At 52.8% G+C, this 14783-nt stretch overlaps 6 protein-coding genes across 6 annotated transcripts; 2 read left to right on the top strand and 4 right to left on the bottom strand.

The window, feature by feature from the left end:
• Positions 1 to 68: 68 nt before the first annotated feature.
• On the bottom strand, positions 69 to 1349 carry N7482_006835 (putative endo-1,3(4)-beta-glucanase; the record flags this gene model as incomplete). Its single annotated transcript, XM_056688960.1, has 1 exon — positions 69 to 1349. The coding sequence occupies one exon, from the start codon at positions 1347 to 1349 to the stop codon at positions 69 to 71; it is 1281 nt and encodes a 426-aa protein (XP_056541389.1).
• A 372-nt stretch (positions 1350 to 1721) lies between these two features.
• On the bottom strand, positions 1722 to 2530 carry N7482_006834 (oxidoreductase, short chain dehydrogenase/reductase family; the record flags this gene model as incomplete). Its single annotated transcript, XM_056688959.1, has 3 exons — positions 1722 to 2067; positions 2128 to 2423; positions 2483 to 2530. 3 exons carry the CDS (start codon positions 2528 to 2530, stop codon positions 1722 to 1724), a joined length of 690 nt encoding a protein of 229 aa, XP_056541388.1.
• A 405-nt stretch (positions 2531 to 2935) lies between these two features.
• N7482_006833 (zinc finger HIT domain-containing protein) lies at positions 2936 to 4272 on the top strand (the record flags this gene model as incomplete). Its single annotated transcript, XM_056688958.1, has 3 exons — positions 2936 to 2979; positions 3042 to 3485; positions 3546 to 4272. 3 exons carry the CDS (start codon positions 2936 to 2938, stop codon positions 4270 to 4272), a joined length of 1215 nt encoding a protein of 404 aa, XP_056541387.1.
• Positions 4273 to 5762: 1490 nt separating this feature from the next.
• Positions 5763 to 7356, bottom strand: N7482_006832 (uncharacterized protein; the record flags this gene model as incomplete). The annotated part of the gene is made up of 2 exons (XM_056688957.1): positions 5763 to 6532; positions 6603 to 7356. 2 exons carry the CDS (start codon positions 7354 to 7356, stop codon positions 5763 to 5765), a joined length of 1524 nt encoding a protein of 507 aa, XP_056541386.1.
• Positions 7357 to 8391: 1035 nt separating this feature from the next.
• Positions 8392 to 9867, top strand: N7482_006831 (glycoside hydrolase family 16 protein; the record flags this gene model as incomplete). The annotated part of the gene is made up of 1 exon (XM_056688956.1): positions 8392 to 9867. The coding sequence occupies one exon, from the start codon at positions 8392 to 8394 to the stop codon at positions 9865 to 9867; it is 1476 nt and encodes a 491-aa protein (XP_056541385.1).
• Positions 9868 to 10597: 730 nt separating this feature from the next.
• Positions 10598 to 14526, bottom strand: N7482_006830 (Dihydrosphingosine 1-phosphate phosphatase; the record flags this gene model as incomplete). The annotated part of the gene is made up of 7 exons (XM_056688955.1): positions 10598 to 11838; positions 12195 to 12321; positions 12672 to 12715; positions 12769 to 13238; positions 13300 to 14070; positions 14143 to 14359; positions 14466 to 14526. 7 exons carry the CDS (start codon positions 14524 to 14526, stop codon positions 10598 to 10600), a joined length of 2931 nt encoding a protein of 976 aa, XP_056541384.1.
• Positions 14527 to 14783: the final 257 nt, after the last annotated feature.

The following is a 14783-nucleotide window of genomic DNA, read 5'->3' as shown; positions in this document are numbered from 1 at the left end:
CGATTCTAGGGATAGTAGAAGCTGTTGTACATGAGAAAAGTGTAGATAGGTAATGGACAAAATCTTGATCACCAGCCCCGGTTCTGAGACGATTGGTCGTTGGGAATATTCCTCTCGGCATCCATCATCCGGTCGAAGTCGGCCTGTGCCTGCTCCTTCTCGCGACTTCTATCATAGTCGAATTGGTCCCGGTCGCCAGAAGGAGTGTAAGTCGGTGAGTTTGGGGAGTCCTGCTGCTGGCCCCATTGCGGCCGAGGTTGCCGGGGAGCAGCGGCCTGGGAACTCTGTCCACCATTTTGTCGCCGGAGACGTTCCCAGGCACTTCCAATGGGCGAACCATCGGGATTGGTATTCCGGTACTCCGGGGCCGTGGGGCTGGCATCGTCATTCTTTCCGCCGAAAAAGAAATCAGGGTCAGCAGAAGACTCGTCGGTTCCCCCCTGTTGTGTTCCGGCCCCGCCACCGTAACCCCACGACCGGCGTGGGGCTTCGGGCATGGGGCGCTGCTGAACATCTTGAGAAGTGTTGTATTTCATATCGTTGCCGGGGGACGCAGTTTCGGATGCAGAATTATCATTGGCATATTGGTCCTGGTCATTCTGCTCCGGGTGAGAACCAGGAGCTTTCAGTTCGTCGAAAATGTAACCCTCAATATCCTTCTCACCGCCACGCATGCGACGGATACGTTCGCTCGCAGCCTGGAGCTTGCGTTGTCGTACTTCCTCAGGCTTTTGCCCCCGCATATCCTCCACAAAGTTCTTCAGCCGGGGATCCGAAATCACGCTTTTGGTCTCTGAGTAGAGAGCGGCGAAGCCGGAGCCAATTGCACCGGCGGTTGTTATAAAGAGCATCTTGAAGGCAGACGAAGCGATCATGGACCGGAAACCAGCCTTATCGACGGACGCGTATTTGCGGAGGAATGTAAAAACAGCCCGGGGACTGGCGTTTGACGGCAAACCTGCATCCTTGCGAAATTTGTTGTACAGATATGCTGTTCCGATGAAGGACGAGATAGGTACGCCCAATCGCCGATAGTATAGGGTTCGCGTCGAGTGGGTGGTGAAGGCGTCCAGCTCATCCTGCGTGATAGCGCGGCCCGTCAGAAGCCAGGAGTTCTCCACACGCTCCATCATTGTGTATGCAACATTGCGCGCCCAGTTCGAGGGCCCTAGAAATCCAAAAACCATCGTGAAAAGATCGGGCCGCACGACTAGCTCCGGTTTGACTCGCAGGTGGAAGTTGCGAGCCATTGCGGGGTTTGCGGCCATGGATTGTTGGGCTGGAGAGCTGGCTGAGACATTATTCTCAGAATAGCGCCCTGCCTGCGGAGAGCCATCGTCGAGGACCATGGCGATGCTTCTCAGTCGGGTTTGCAGTTCGAACGAAAAGCTGTTTGCAGTTGGAAGCTTGGAAGGCTGGGGGACCGGAGCTCCCCCAATGTCGCATGACGCTATGCGCTGACTCAGCGGGAGATTACTAAGTACGGGGCTGGCGGTGCATTTGAACACTGCAATTAATTTCAAAGGGTGTTTATATACGAAGGGGCTATACGCAAGAACACTGGATAAGGGTTGAAAGAAGTTGAATTCATTAGCTCATTCGGCGAAATAGTGGATAGCAGGTCCTCTACCACTTCTCAACATAAGGCCGCAAATCCAACTCAAACGCAAATGTAGTCCGGGGCTGGGTATGCAAATGCCAGTACGAGTCGGCAATCTAGATCAATCAGTACACAGTGCAAACTCGAGGACTCTCTCCACACTTACCGAATCAGGGCTCAACTTCGCATCTTCATGAGGTAACACCCACTGCTTGGTGCGGGGAATGTCGATAATGCCATCGATGATAGTATGCGATACATGAATGCCCTGGGGTCCGAATTCCCGGGCGAGCGACTGGGCTAGAGCGCGCAGGGCGAACTTGGCACTTGCAAATGCGGCGAATTGAGCTGATCCCTTAATACTCGCCGTAGCACCCGTGAAGATGAGGGTAGGAGGGTAGGGAGACGAGTCTTTGGCCTTCAGAAGGAGGGGCAAAGCACGCTTGGAGATATGGAAGGCGCCCTTTCTGTAGTAATGTTAGATTCTGGGCTCCGTCGGTTCGTATAGGGAGTGAGTTGATGCATACGCCTGCGAGTCAAGAGCCCGAGCATAGTCCTCCTCGGTAAGCTGTAAGAATGGCTTCTTCACAAAGCCGCCACCAGGATTGAAGATTGTCGCGGCCAGTGCGGAGTTTGGAAACTGCTTCTCAATTTGGTCGAAGGCGGAGCTAACACTATCGGCGTCAGAGACGTCAGTGCTGATGCCAATGGCCTGTCCACCGTTGGAGTTGATCTCCTGAACAAGCGGCTCATAGCTACTAGGGGTTCGTGATAGAAGGACAACTGAATAGGATTGAGCAAAGCGTCGGGCAATGGAGCCGCCCTGTGGGGCCATTTAGTTTATTACAATCGTCTGCTGTTGATAGTAGAGAAAATACATACCGTGCCGGGCCCAACACCGGCGATAATTGCAAGTCCCTTTGAAGCCATGATGAATGATCACTCTGTCAAGGTTTCATTTCAAGAACGGTCATGGCGGAGGGCAAGTGCGGTTTAAGTAGTACCAGCGAACCAGTCTCGGGCTCCCAGCTTTCGCCGACGCTTAGAAATGCAGCGGTGATTGATCATCACCCACATGAATGATATCATCGTGAGGAAGCGGGGCTGGTGTTCGATGCCCACAATAGTTCTGATGATAATATCGTCCGAGCTAGTCTCCAATTCTAACAATCATGCAATTTCACGCAAATCATCCCCTGCTATTCCTCATAGTACCCGCATTGCTAGACATACTGCTGGGGGCTCTGTGACTGCCTTAGGCCGCTATCGATAAGCGCCGTTCAATTTTCCGGAGCTTCACATCCAAGTCGCATCTCCAACCTTAACAATCACAAGATGGACGGCGCCGACCCTCTGCTCAATGAGCTCTGCTCGATATGGTGAGATTGATCCTGGAAGAATCCGGTGCTGGCTTTACGTCTAACCCCGCCTTTTTTGACAGCCACATCAACCCCCCAAAATACCGCTGTCCGCGCTGCTCAACACGCACTTGCTCCCTCCCATGCACACGGCGCCATAAGCTCTGGTCCCAATGTTCTGGTGTGCGTGATCCGGCCGCCTACCTCAAGCGGAGCGAACTCGCTAGCGAATCCGCGTTTGATCGCGACTTCAACTTCATCACCGGCATTGAACGCACGCTGGAGCGCGCGGAGAGAGAAGTGGAGAACCGGGGAATCGAGCTTGCGCGGGGACAAGCCATTTCCAATGAAGAGGCGGAAGACGCGCAATCCTCTGGTGCTGGGCACAAGAGGAAACACCCCAACAAGGGCCTTGTCAAGGGCGAAGCTGGGTTCCTGCGCGGCGCAGAAGCCGGCCATGTGAAGGTTCTTCGAGCGCCAAGGGGAATGTCCAGAAATAAGCAGAACAGCTCACGGTGGAACCCCAAGTGAGTTGCAACTAGGATTTCCTACTGGTGGGTTGGTGCTAACCGAAGCCGTGTTTCAAGATACAAATGTCTAAGCTGGACCGTGGAATGGGTATCAGCGACTGGGACTAAGACTGTTCGCAATGCTCTCGAGACTTACCCAATTTCTGAGGCCTATGACCGGGCTCTGCCCCGTCCAAAGCAGGAAAGGCTCGGCGCGGAGTCAAAGAATGAGAAAGAAATCCCGAAAAGTGATTCTTCTACAAACCCGAATCCTACCAACACCGACACTCCAGCAGGTGCAGTCCCTGCGACTACCACTACAGAATCTCCAGTCTCACAGCTGGCAATTTTGTCGGACTCCGAGACAGTCGAAGCACCAGCAGGAGTTCCAGAGACAAAATCATCAGAGGAAACACCAGAATTGCCGATTGGCCCTCACCACGATATCTATTTCTACCTCCACCGCCCCAGGACAACAACCAAAAAACCAGTCCTAGTCCCTCTACCGCCACAGGCAAAGTTAGCCGCCATCTTGCGAGAGCGCACCGTACTCGAGTTCCCCACGATATACGCGCTCCCAGACTCCAAAGAAGCAATACTCGCGTCGAAAGACACATCGCCTTTCATTCTGGAAGAGGAATATTTGCGCACAGCCACGCCAGAAGAACTGGGTGAGCAATCTACAGATTTAGAGCCAGAGGTAACAGGAGCCGAAGACGATGAATCAGGAGTAGGTTTACAGAACGTGGATGAGAAGAAGGTAATGGAGGTGCTGAAGCAAGATCTGTTCGAGACAGTGTCATAGAAGAGGAATGATACAGTACATAAGAGTCTAATACAAGGCAAAGGAAAAATAAAATAAAAGAAGAACCCATCACGGTGCGGATGGGGAGTCTGACTTCGCATCCAACTGTCCCTTTCTCATCTTGTACCACTCAACCCATTAGTGGGTTTCTGGAGTGAGAAGACCAAATCAGATACATAAGGGAAGCTTCAGATTAATAAAGGTAGGCGGTTCAACTCCTGCCGGTATAATGTAAACCCATTTCCATGATTTTGTCGTCATCATGAAATGTGAGCTGAGGTGAGGCTGTCTTGTCATCCTGGTCAACGGATAACTCCAGCTCGTCCTTCCCCCATACACTTTCTCGATGAAGTAGTGGGCGCCTATGTCAGATTCGTTCAGCCGACACTCGGGTTGTATCATGGGCAGAGCATACCCCCTATGCTGTGTTACGACGATATCTGGGATGGCAAAGAGGATGCGCGCCGGGCAGACTAGATGGATTGAGAAGGTATGCTAATTATGTACACACGATGGCCGAGATATTGACCGCACTAAGTCCGTCTTTCAAGTTTGTATGTTGTACGAGTATCCCGGTAACACTGAGGTGATGTAGTCTGTAGTCAAAATGAAATAGTCTTCTGCACAAGCCCCACTTTCAATGTATCCACCAAAGGTTAAGAGGGTCACGGGGAAGTACGTTGACTCCAAGTCACCAAAGAGACTGATCTAAGGGGGCGTGTAGGCAGTTGTGTCAAAGCGTTAACTGGTCTTGTTCTGGCAACGGTAATACGTCAGTAATCTGGAGAGTAAAGATTAGTTCAACAAAGCTGTCTCATCAGATGGCGTGGATGAATGATCCAGTTTCCAAGAATGAATACAAACGCCATGGTAACTAAATTACCACTCAGTTTATCTGTCAGTACTGCATTGGGCTATTGGGAAGGGCTCGCAAAACTTGTAGTACATATCTCTCCGAGAACCACCATGAAGATGAACGGCGAGTGTCGGTCAATAAGGGGATCGGCTCATACGAAGCGATATAAGCATGGTCGAATCTAGAAGCCAGTTCGGCTAGCAACTAATCGGTCCGGAGGACGATACGATGCGAGCGAGGTTAGACAAGTTTCAAGCACTCGGTCGATGGGACAAGAGGACCTGTGCCATCGAGGAGTTAATCAATTGACCGTGACGATCACAATAACTCCAAAGAAGGACCCAAACAGCTGGGATATGCGAAACAACCCAGGGGGTATTGAACTAAATGACACAAAAAGAGCCAGGTATTGCTCTCAATATAACTCCAAATATATGCAAAACCCAAAAATCGCTGCAAGACGCAAGATAAAACACCAAGATATATCAGAAATATATGTATAACTCCAATCCAAATGCAATGCAAGTGTATAGAGTCAAACCTGGAGCGTAACTACTCGCACATAGACCGGCTGCAGCGGTATGTGAGGGTAGAAGGAGGCCGGTGATATTGCTCACCAGCGCTCCCAGGCCAATCAGGTTGTTGAACTGTCGGCGTCGGATGCAGTTGCGGGGATATCGTGAACAGAAGGAGGCATCTTGCACTCTTCCAAGGTGACAGGCTGAGTGGGAATCGTGTTGGGCACGGTTGGCACCACATCTTCCTGTGGGGTGGGCTCGGCAGCTTTGCCACTCGGTAACGGGTGACTAGCTTTCGATTCCGTGGGGGACATGTTGAGCTTCTCAGATCGGCTGGGCTTCAGCTTCAGACGACCTTGCTCCAGGGCACGCAACACGGTCCCAATGTCCTGGGGGTCGATCGACCGGAGTTTGCTCATGGCGTCGTCCGAGACGTCGGCAAATGGATTCCAACCGAGCTTGTCGAATTCTTCGGACGTCGAAGATTTGGAACCAACAGAGGGGCCGCCGGTGACCAGGCGGTGGAGAAAAGTGTCGGAAACACTGGGGCGGCGGGGGATCTTGACAGGCTTGGACTTGTTGCTCGAGCTTGTGGAAGCAACATCCTCCTGCTGACGCTTTGGAGGGCGTACGGTAATGGGACCATGCGGTCCTTCACCGACCTCATTGCGGATCTTATAGTAGATAAGACCCAGGGTGGCTGCCAGTGCCTGGTGCGCAGCCTCAGGATGCCGGCGGACAGCTTCCGCGCGTGTGATGCTGAAGGAGCCATCACTGGAGCTGCTGGAATCGCTGTCGTCGGCAAACATGTCGGTAGGATGCATGCGACACCAATCTTGGTAATCACCCAGTTGGTAGAATTCTGCGAGTTCAACCAAACGATGAACTAAAAGGAGACCGTTAGAGAGTGGAATGAGGGATTGACTTATTTATCAATGTTACTCAATGAAGCTTACCTCGGCTTCGCTTCTTGAGGCACCAGAACCTCCACACAGTACGTGGGAAATACTGGGGCCATTCGAGGGCGCCGTCATCCGTAATCACCGGAACCGGGCTGATAGGAGCGTGGACAGTGTGGGCGAGAGAGTTGAAACGGACACGATCGGCATATTTCATCTGAGATTCGATTGAATCCATCCGCGAGTGTAAAGTATGGTACTGACGGGAGATCTTGTGGTCTAGGGTCATCAGATCCGTGCGGAGTTGGTTGGTGGCAGACTGCAATTTGCTGATATCGATACGTGTCGCACATGCTTCACTCTTCATCGACTCAATGTCCACTTGGAGCTGATCAATGGTCTTTTGCAAACGGTCCACATCGCCTCGGAGGTAAACGGTCTCCGTACCGGCTTGGCCGATACTCGACTTTAGCTGAAAGATACTCGTCTTGATCTGATCGACATCTGAGCGTAGGGCCACGACATTGAGATCAATGCGGTGGGAGATGGCGCGGTGGTTCTCGAATTCACGACGAATATGATCATCCTCACGGTTCCGGCGGTCGACGTAGCCCTCCTTGGTCAGGACGGTGGAGCGCAGCTCCAGGACGCGCGAGTCCAGTTGGTTCATTCGGTCATGGAGATGGATCAACGAGAGTTCCGAGCCCGGCGGTGTGGTCTCGCGTCGAACCGAGAGGCGCGGGCTGGACATGGAGAGTGAGGTACTGGAAGTACAGGAGTGACTCCTTTCGAAGGTCGTCATGGTGGACATGGTGGCTATACGTATTGGCGGTGGTTATTTCGGTATCGAGGTAGCGAGAGCATTTCCCTAGACCTGCGTATCGTCCATTTTGACGGTGGAGAGGAGGTGCGAGTGGTCTGCGGTAGTGAGGTGCTATTTTGGGGGGGGAATCGTAGGGTAAAAAGGGTGGGCGACAAAGAAGGGGGATCGGGTCGCACAGCCGTTTGCCCTCTGTCCGCTCCGGTTTCTGCTTTGCCTGCACGGTCAGACGAGGCCTTCCGGCACGCAGACAAGGCCGACACATCATTCCTCACCCCTGATATGACTCCTAATGGTGACATTCTGGCTGCTATTGGTTTTGACCATGATTCTATCATCCTATGAATCATGTTGCCTCGTTTCCCCCATGAAAAAAGGCCATTCACTCGCCCAAATGTTGGAATGGTGATAGAATACCGAGGGTGACCGTACCAATACCAGTGCACAGGTGGTGCTTGGCGTGCAGTAGTGCCGACTAGTGCGACGCAGGAGTCTTCGGGCTGACTGCCCCCACTCTCACTCGGCCGTACTGCGTCATCTGACTGGCTACCATCAATCGCCACCGCCAGCCGATTGGCTCTTGCCGCTCGCATCGCCCGTCCAGCATTTTTCAAATCGGCCAACACATGCGCATGCGGTCGCATGATGACATCCTCGTATCAACCTTACACATCTGTGACGCGGCTCGTAATCAATGATGCGGCTGGAATAGGGCTAGACATCTACAACATTGACAACATTCAGAACAGCATTGATGTCGTGCGATAATGGAACATACTAGTCATAGCGATAATTTTGTATTCTAGATGGGTCCGAATCAACCCTCATTTTTATTATGAATAGTCCTGATGGGAGGTGGTGCATGCCCGATTAGGAAACCGTGATGCCTGAACTACAAGATCGCGATTTCCTGCAAAGTGGGCAACAAGTCTTAACCTGCGCTCAACCGATGCATGTTAATGCCATCCTGTATGTACAAGAGCCCGTGTATCTCGCGTCTCTTGCCTTGGACCTCCGCTGGCCACCATGAAGCGGCACGTCCTGTCGCTAGGCATCCTGGGCCTCGCAGCACTCGGTTCTAGTGCTGCAATCGCATCCTCTCCAGGTGCTCAAGCTGAAGCTACCTCGAAGCCACCTCCCAAAAAGGACCCGGAAGAATGTGACTGCTTCACTGTCTCTGGCCCTGATCCGGGATACTTCCAGCACTACAAGCTCTGGGACTTCCGCTCCGTTCCATTGACGAAACAGGCCCATCCAGACACCTCAGAGCCGACGGATGGTGAATCGGATATGTGGACAGGCAGGGATAGTGGAGGTAACGAAAATCACGACTGGGTCGAAGACAAAGGGTACGGTGACCACGACGACGACAATCATAGTGACCATGAACCCGATGCCCTCTGGTTCTTCGAAACCGCCTTCAACAAGGACTGGGCCAGCCAACGGTGGTGGCGTCCGAGCACGCCTGCTACCCCAGTGGCCATGATAAACTCCAAGCACAACGTCTTCTTCACCAGGAATCGTCAACAATTGGATAAGCTGGCGACGTATCTGGTCCTGCGCACCACCCGTCATTGGAACTATACGTCGACGGCGGAGATTGAAACTAGAGTCCGCAACATCTTCCACTGTTCTTTTCGAGTCAAGCTTCGCATCCTACCATCCAACATGGTCGTGCCTCAGCCGGCGCAGTCTAAGAAATGGCCACCACCAGACCCGGTCCAACGCCCGTCCCCGGAATTGCACAACCAGAGTGCCATGTCCAACGAGACGGCCGGTTTTGCAGACGCCAGCCCGCATACCGGGGCCTGTGTTGGAATATTCACATATCACGCCCACGATTGCGAATCAGACATTGAGATCTTGACAAGTGATCCCCCCTACCGCGCGCGCTACGCCAACCAACCAGACTACGACCCCGTCAAAGACGAAATGATCCCCGGCGCGAGCACGATCGCTGATCTTCCGGTGCACTGGACAACCTGGTCCACCCACCGTCTGGACTGGCTCTCGGATACGTCACGCTGGTGGGTAGACGACAAGCTACTAGATTCCAAGACATACCGTGTTCCCAATCTCCAAAGCAGACTGATGATCAATCTCTGGAGCGATGGGGGCGCCTGGACGGGAGACATGCAGCTCGGTGCGAGTATACTCCTGGCCATTGAATATATCGAGCTAGCATACAACCGATCCTCGGATGGCTCGAAGGGAAATGGAGCTCCTCCGTCTCAACGCCATGCTGGGCACCAACTGCCATTGGGAAATGGCTCTCAATCCGACATTGAAGGATGGCAAGACGAGCCCTGGAAACCAGGGACGGAACTCGTTGATGGGGCTATGATGAAGAAGTGCAAGAAGGGCAGGAAGGGCCGCAAGTGCAGAAAGAAGAACAGGAAACATGGCAAGGGGAGGCAGGGTCGTAAGCATGGATATTCTTGGTGTGATCGTCCTTGCAACATTGATGACCTTCACTTTGCGAATGGTGGGCTAGATGGATGATGGCTCTCTCTCTCTCTTTATCTATATTTCCTGTCTCTCTTTAGAGGATAATTCCATGCAAGTCAATAGCCTGTATTTGTATAGATTCGAATGGAACGCGAGACTTGTGGAAGTGTTCTCCCGTCAGGCTACCTGTTCTATATACTCGAAAGCAGACAGGACGGGATGCACCACACAGCCAAAAAACCGAAAGATGCATGGCATCAATTGGAAAGTATAACCTCGAAAAAAGTTACCTATAACCTTGCTTGAAAGTACATGTTATTTTTTCTGCTCAAGCTCAAGCCCTATCTATGTAAAACACCAGACCATTCTGAAGCAAACCCACATGGGCCTTTCTTTATCCATCACTTCATCCATCAACGACAATGGGGTATCATTCGAACTCATTCCAACCATGACATGAAAATCAACGCAGTAAAGAAAAGAAACAAAGAAAATCACAAACCCCATCATTATTGACCCGGACCCCCCTTCCGCCGTTTCTTTCTCTATTTCGCCATGTACGCCGGAAAATGTAGGTGAAAGCCGCAAACACGAAAACGCCTTGGTGACAACAGCACAAATGCTTGAGTTATGTATGGTATGAGGTTTGGGGGGGGGGGAGGGGAGGGGGGTTCCCATGGAAGTATATGGAGCTAATGCTCATCTTCTGGTTTCCCAGGTCGGAAGGGCTATGTGAGGGGTGATGAGACTGGGAGTTGGGGGGAGGTGTACTCTGAGTATGCCCTTAGAGCCACGTATGACCCAGCTTATCAACCGGATAGAATTGCCCATGGAGTCCGCCATTCATGAGCTCTGCGACGATCTTCATACGCAGGTGCCTCGTATCATTTGCATTAAAAGCAGTCGGCTCAATTCCAAGAGCAATGGCTTTCGCGTTGGTGAGCAGAAACACGCCGCAATCGCTCATGTTGTCCTGTTGGGAAGAAACGGAGGGAAGGAAAATCCACTCGTCCTCGTCGAACTTTGCTCCTAATTCGCCACGAAGCCACTCTTTGATGTCTTTAACCTGCCGCGTGCCACGATCGCCGAGCGAGTCGAAGTATTCGATCGTCCGATCTGCTGGCCGTACCACCATGAGCGTCCAATGGTTCGATAGATGCACGGGGATGAAAACAGTATCGACGTCTAAGAGAGCCTCACCGCCAATCTTGGCGCGATTAGCCCAACGGCGGACACCTTGATACCCTTTCTGTCGAAGAGTGGAGTAGAAAAATGTGTTGAACGCGTGAAATCGGGGTCGCTCGCCCGATGCGGTGTTGCCTGTCGACTGGCGGAGGTATTGAACGAGAACGCTTAGATACGAGTTGATAATCTCATCGTTGAGCCATGCCAGTGGCTGGAGGCAGGTGGAAATGTCTCTTTGGTATAAGTCATCACCAGAGGGGGACTTAGCGACCGCTAAGCCCTGGGAGGTTCTCATGGCCTCTGAAACTCTCAATAACCACTCTTTTGGCAAGTTCCGCACAGCTGGCCCTCGCGGAACAATCCTAGATGGACGGCCTTGCAAGCCTTCTAGTTCTCTCCTTTCCTTTTCTCGCTGCTCCCACGCAGGTGCAAAGATGGACGCGATGCGGTTATCCGGAAGCGGTTTCTTCTCGGGATAGAAAAGAGATACTGCCGATACCGGCCGGCCGAAAGGAAGCTTCTCAAATGCAAGAGATTGCTGGCTGTATGGGTCTTCGATGAACAGATCATCTTGGAAGATCGGCCTTTGAATAGGCTTTGGAGGTGCGGATTGAACGGGTCGAAAGCGGCTCGGGGAAGGTGTGAATTTTGGTCTCCTCGGATGCAGATATGATCCAAGCTCGGTAGGAAGTTCTAGTGCAGCTGGGACATCGATTCCAATCTGCTCCGTGGTCTCCATAGGGACGAACTCATCCTCTGGTTGTTCATCGCGAGGCGCAAGGCGCGGAGACGTAGGCGGCGACTGCGGAAAGGCTCCCGGGATTGAAAAGGTAATCTCTTCTATGATAATGACATTGGTTAGTAGCTGCAGATTCACATTGCCCAAACAATGTCGCCGGTACCTTCAGTCTCTTGGGTCTCCGCGGGACCTAGTATCCCGGATGGCAACCCACCATCTTGGTTATAAGCAGGGTGCGACCTGCGCCGCGACCATGAGAAAAATCGTCTCATCCTCAATGCGGAGTACGTCGAATGGGGAGGACGCAATAAAAGCTGCTCGTCCTAGTTGCGGTAGGACGCGCGAGCGAATGAAGCAAGGGCGGAGTTAAGACGAATTGAGAAAGTGAGGCTGGGAGGTGATGGCGATGAAAGAGGAAATGGCGCAGGCCCCAGTGTCCATCGTTGAAAGGGCCAACCCCAGAAAGAGTCCAGGAGCCCTGTCGCGACGTTGCGATTAAGACGATCGATGGAGCGCGCTGCCGTCACTTTCGCCATGGGAGCACGCTGACTCATCTGGGCTAAACTGTTTCGGGTGATCTGCAGCTGCACGCGTGCGAAGTATAGCCATGTTGGCTGAGGTAAACTAACTCCTTCAATGGCATTGAGTCGCATTCTCATAAGTTGAGTTCAGTTACAGGTACTTCAGCATTTAAAACATTTATATAATCATCATCTTGTACGTGGGCCGCTGGAGTGAGTGGCTAATGGAGAGTATAAAGATACAGATCGTGTTATGTACATGCGCCAGCCCAAGCGATGTCGCTGAAGGAGTTCCCTTCCCAGTATAGCCCGCTGGACTAGGACAGACCCGAGAAAATGTAGAGAGCGGCTCAACGGAAAGCGAAAAGAACTCCGACGCCGTGCCACTAATGGGGCACTCCGAGTCCACACACTTCAAAAACAGGAGGCGCCACATTGATGACGACCCATGGGATTCCTGCGTCGTCAAAGTCAGTGCTTGTCTGGAATATGAGCGAGAGATATAAATACCTGCGTAGACAACCAGCTTGGTGATAACCTCCACGTCGTACCGCACACGAGGCTTCTTGATTTGAGAGAAGACCTCCTTCTCATCCATTCGGGCCCCGTCGTATTCTGGAGGAGGGAGCGGTGACGAGCGAGGGATGTTGGAATCTACCTCCACCGTGGATGAGCTGGGGCTGCCAGTACCCATCATGTGCTCGTATTCGTTTAGCTTGGATGTTTTCCTGGATAGAACCGGGCCACCATTTGGCCTGCCATTCTCATCTGCCGGAGAGTCACGGTTGCTTCCAGACTGGCTCTCGCGTCGGCGCTTCTCCCGATAGGCGAGAGTCTCATATGCGTCGGCTTCCGACTGAGGGCCAATGGAAATTGCCCGACGGCGAGGATGGCGAATGGTGGTGATAATAGAAGGGATATCTGAGAAGTTGGGAAACACCTCGTGGTCCTTCAGATTAGAGGGAACAGTGGTATACCGGCTGGATAATGGTCAGAGTCTCACATGACGTTGGAAAGAAGAAGAAAAGGCGAAATACGTACGATGCTGTGGTAAAAAACCGTCGGGGTAAAAGAAGACCGACTTTCTCCAAACTACGGAAAATGGGGGGCAGAATGCGCAGCAGAGTGGGTTTCGTAATCTCTCTCCACGCAAAGACGCACATCACCCCAACGACAAGGCGAACCACGGTCTTGATCAAGCCAATACTCTCATAGTGGTATGGGATCGTACCCGGGAGAGGGTCAGCCCAGGCAAGGCTGGACTGCGCGAAATACCACGAGCCCACGTCCACACCGAGCGTCACTCCGGCGAAAGCGACACTGTCATCGAAGCAAGGACAATCATCCGCCGGCTCTGGGTGAATGCGAACCAAGACCAGAATGACGAGGGGAATGATCGAGATTTCCTTCAGCGTCGCGGACAGAATATACTCGTCAAAAGTGGGGCCGTAGCTGAATTGAACAAGGCCGATCACCGCCCCGAGGATGCAACCAACAATAACATCGAAGAATCCATGCATCCCGCAGTATAGCCGGCCCAACACGATCGATGTCACATAGAGATATGTGATTACTTGGAGGAACAGATTGGTCTGCGGGGGAACCGTCGAATCGGGCGAATTGAGGAGCGCGATAGCGTAGACAGCCACCGAGACAGCGTTGGTGGAATGCGTGGAGGGGAATCCGTACTCGAGGGCAGCCGAACCAGACATGGTGATCCGCTGCAGTGGCGGAGATAGAGGCCGAGGTAGACATAGCAAGTCCTTGATAAAGCCGCTGAAGAAGACGCCGGACGCGAGGATATGCACGAGTCTGTACCAACCAGCGATTAATCATGCCGAGCTATCACTTGCGCTGGGATATAACTCAGAACGCAACACATACCCTCGACCTAGGCTAGTATGGCCGCACCAAAACAGGAACGGCAAGAAGACCATGAAAAAGGTGTGGGTGCCGAGGTTCGCGGTAAACGCAAAGTACGAGTCCAGCGCTGGAGTGCGAACTTTCTCCTGCACCCAGGCAAGATACGGCGTCTCATACCGGACAAGGGGAATGAGCTTCTGTCGTGGCCAGTAGCGCCAGAGGGGAAGTTGGTTTGCATCTATCGCGAGTCGCAAAGAGCTGGGCGTTAGCGGCGATAGCACACGCTGCCCACGAAGCGGTGCGGGGAGCAGGGGATGCGCAGAGAGCAAGCTCAAACAGCGTACAGTGATCCAAACTCCTCAGCCCAGCATCGGGCTGACCCTTTGTGCCCTTTGCCTGGCCCATTGTGCGGTGCTATCGATCCGGGTGCGATTGGGAGGGACCTCCATACAGGACAGGCCGGTGCCTGCCGCTTGCTTCGGGACGTCGCGACTCAGCAAGGGGACATAAGGAGTGATGATAGTTGGGGTCGGGCACAGGAAGAATATAGAAGACGAGGGTCTGGGGATTTTCTTAGGGTTGAGTCGGGTGCGCTAGGAAGAGCGAGTGGGCGCCGTCGCATCCGCGGCTCTCCCCTGATGAGCCCGCCCCGGCCATGTGTG

Source organism: Penicillium canariense (assembly GCF_028826845.1).
Source record: "Penicillium canariense strain IBT 26290 chromosome Unknown utg000004l_segment0_segment0, whole genome shotgun sequence".
Taxonomy (NCBI): domain Eukaryota; kingdom Fungi; phylum Ascomycota; class Eurotiomycetes; order Eurotiales; family Aspergillaceae; genus Penicillium; species Penicillium canariense.
The sequence above is the reverse complement of the archived record's forward strand: the minus strand, read 5'-3'. Positions and strand labels throughout refer to the sequence as shown.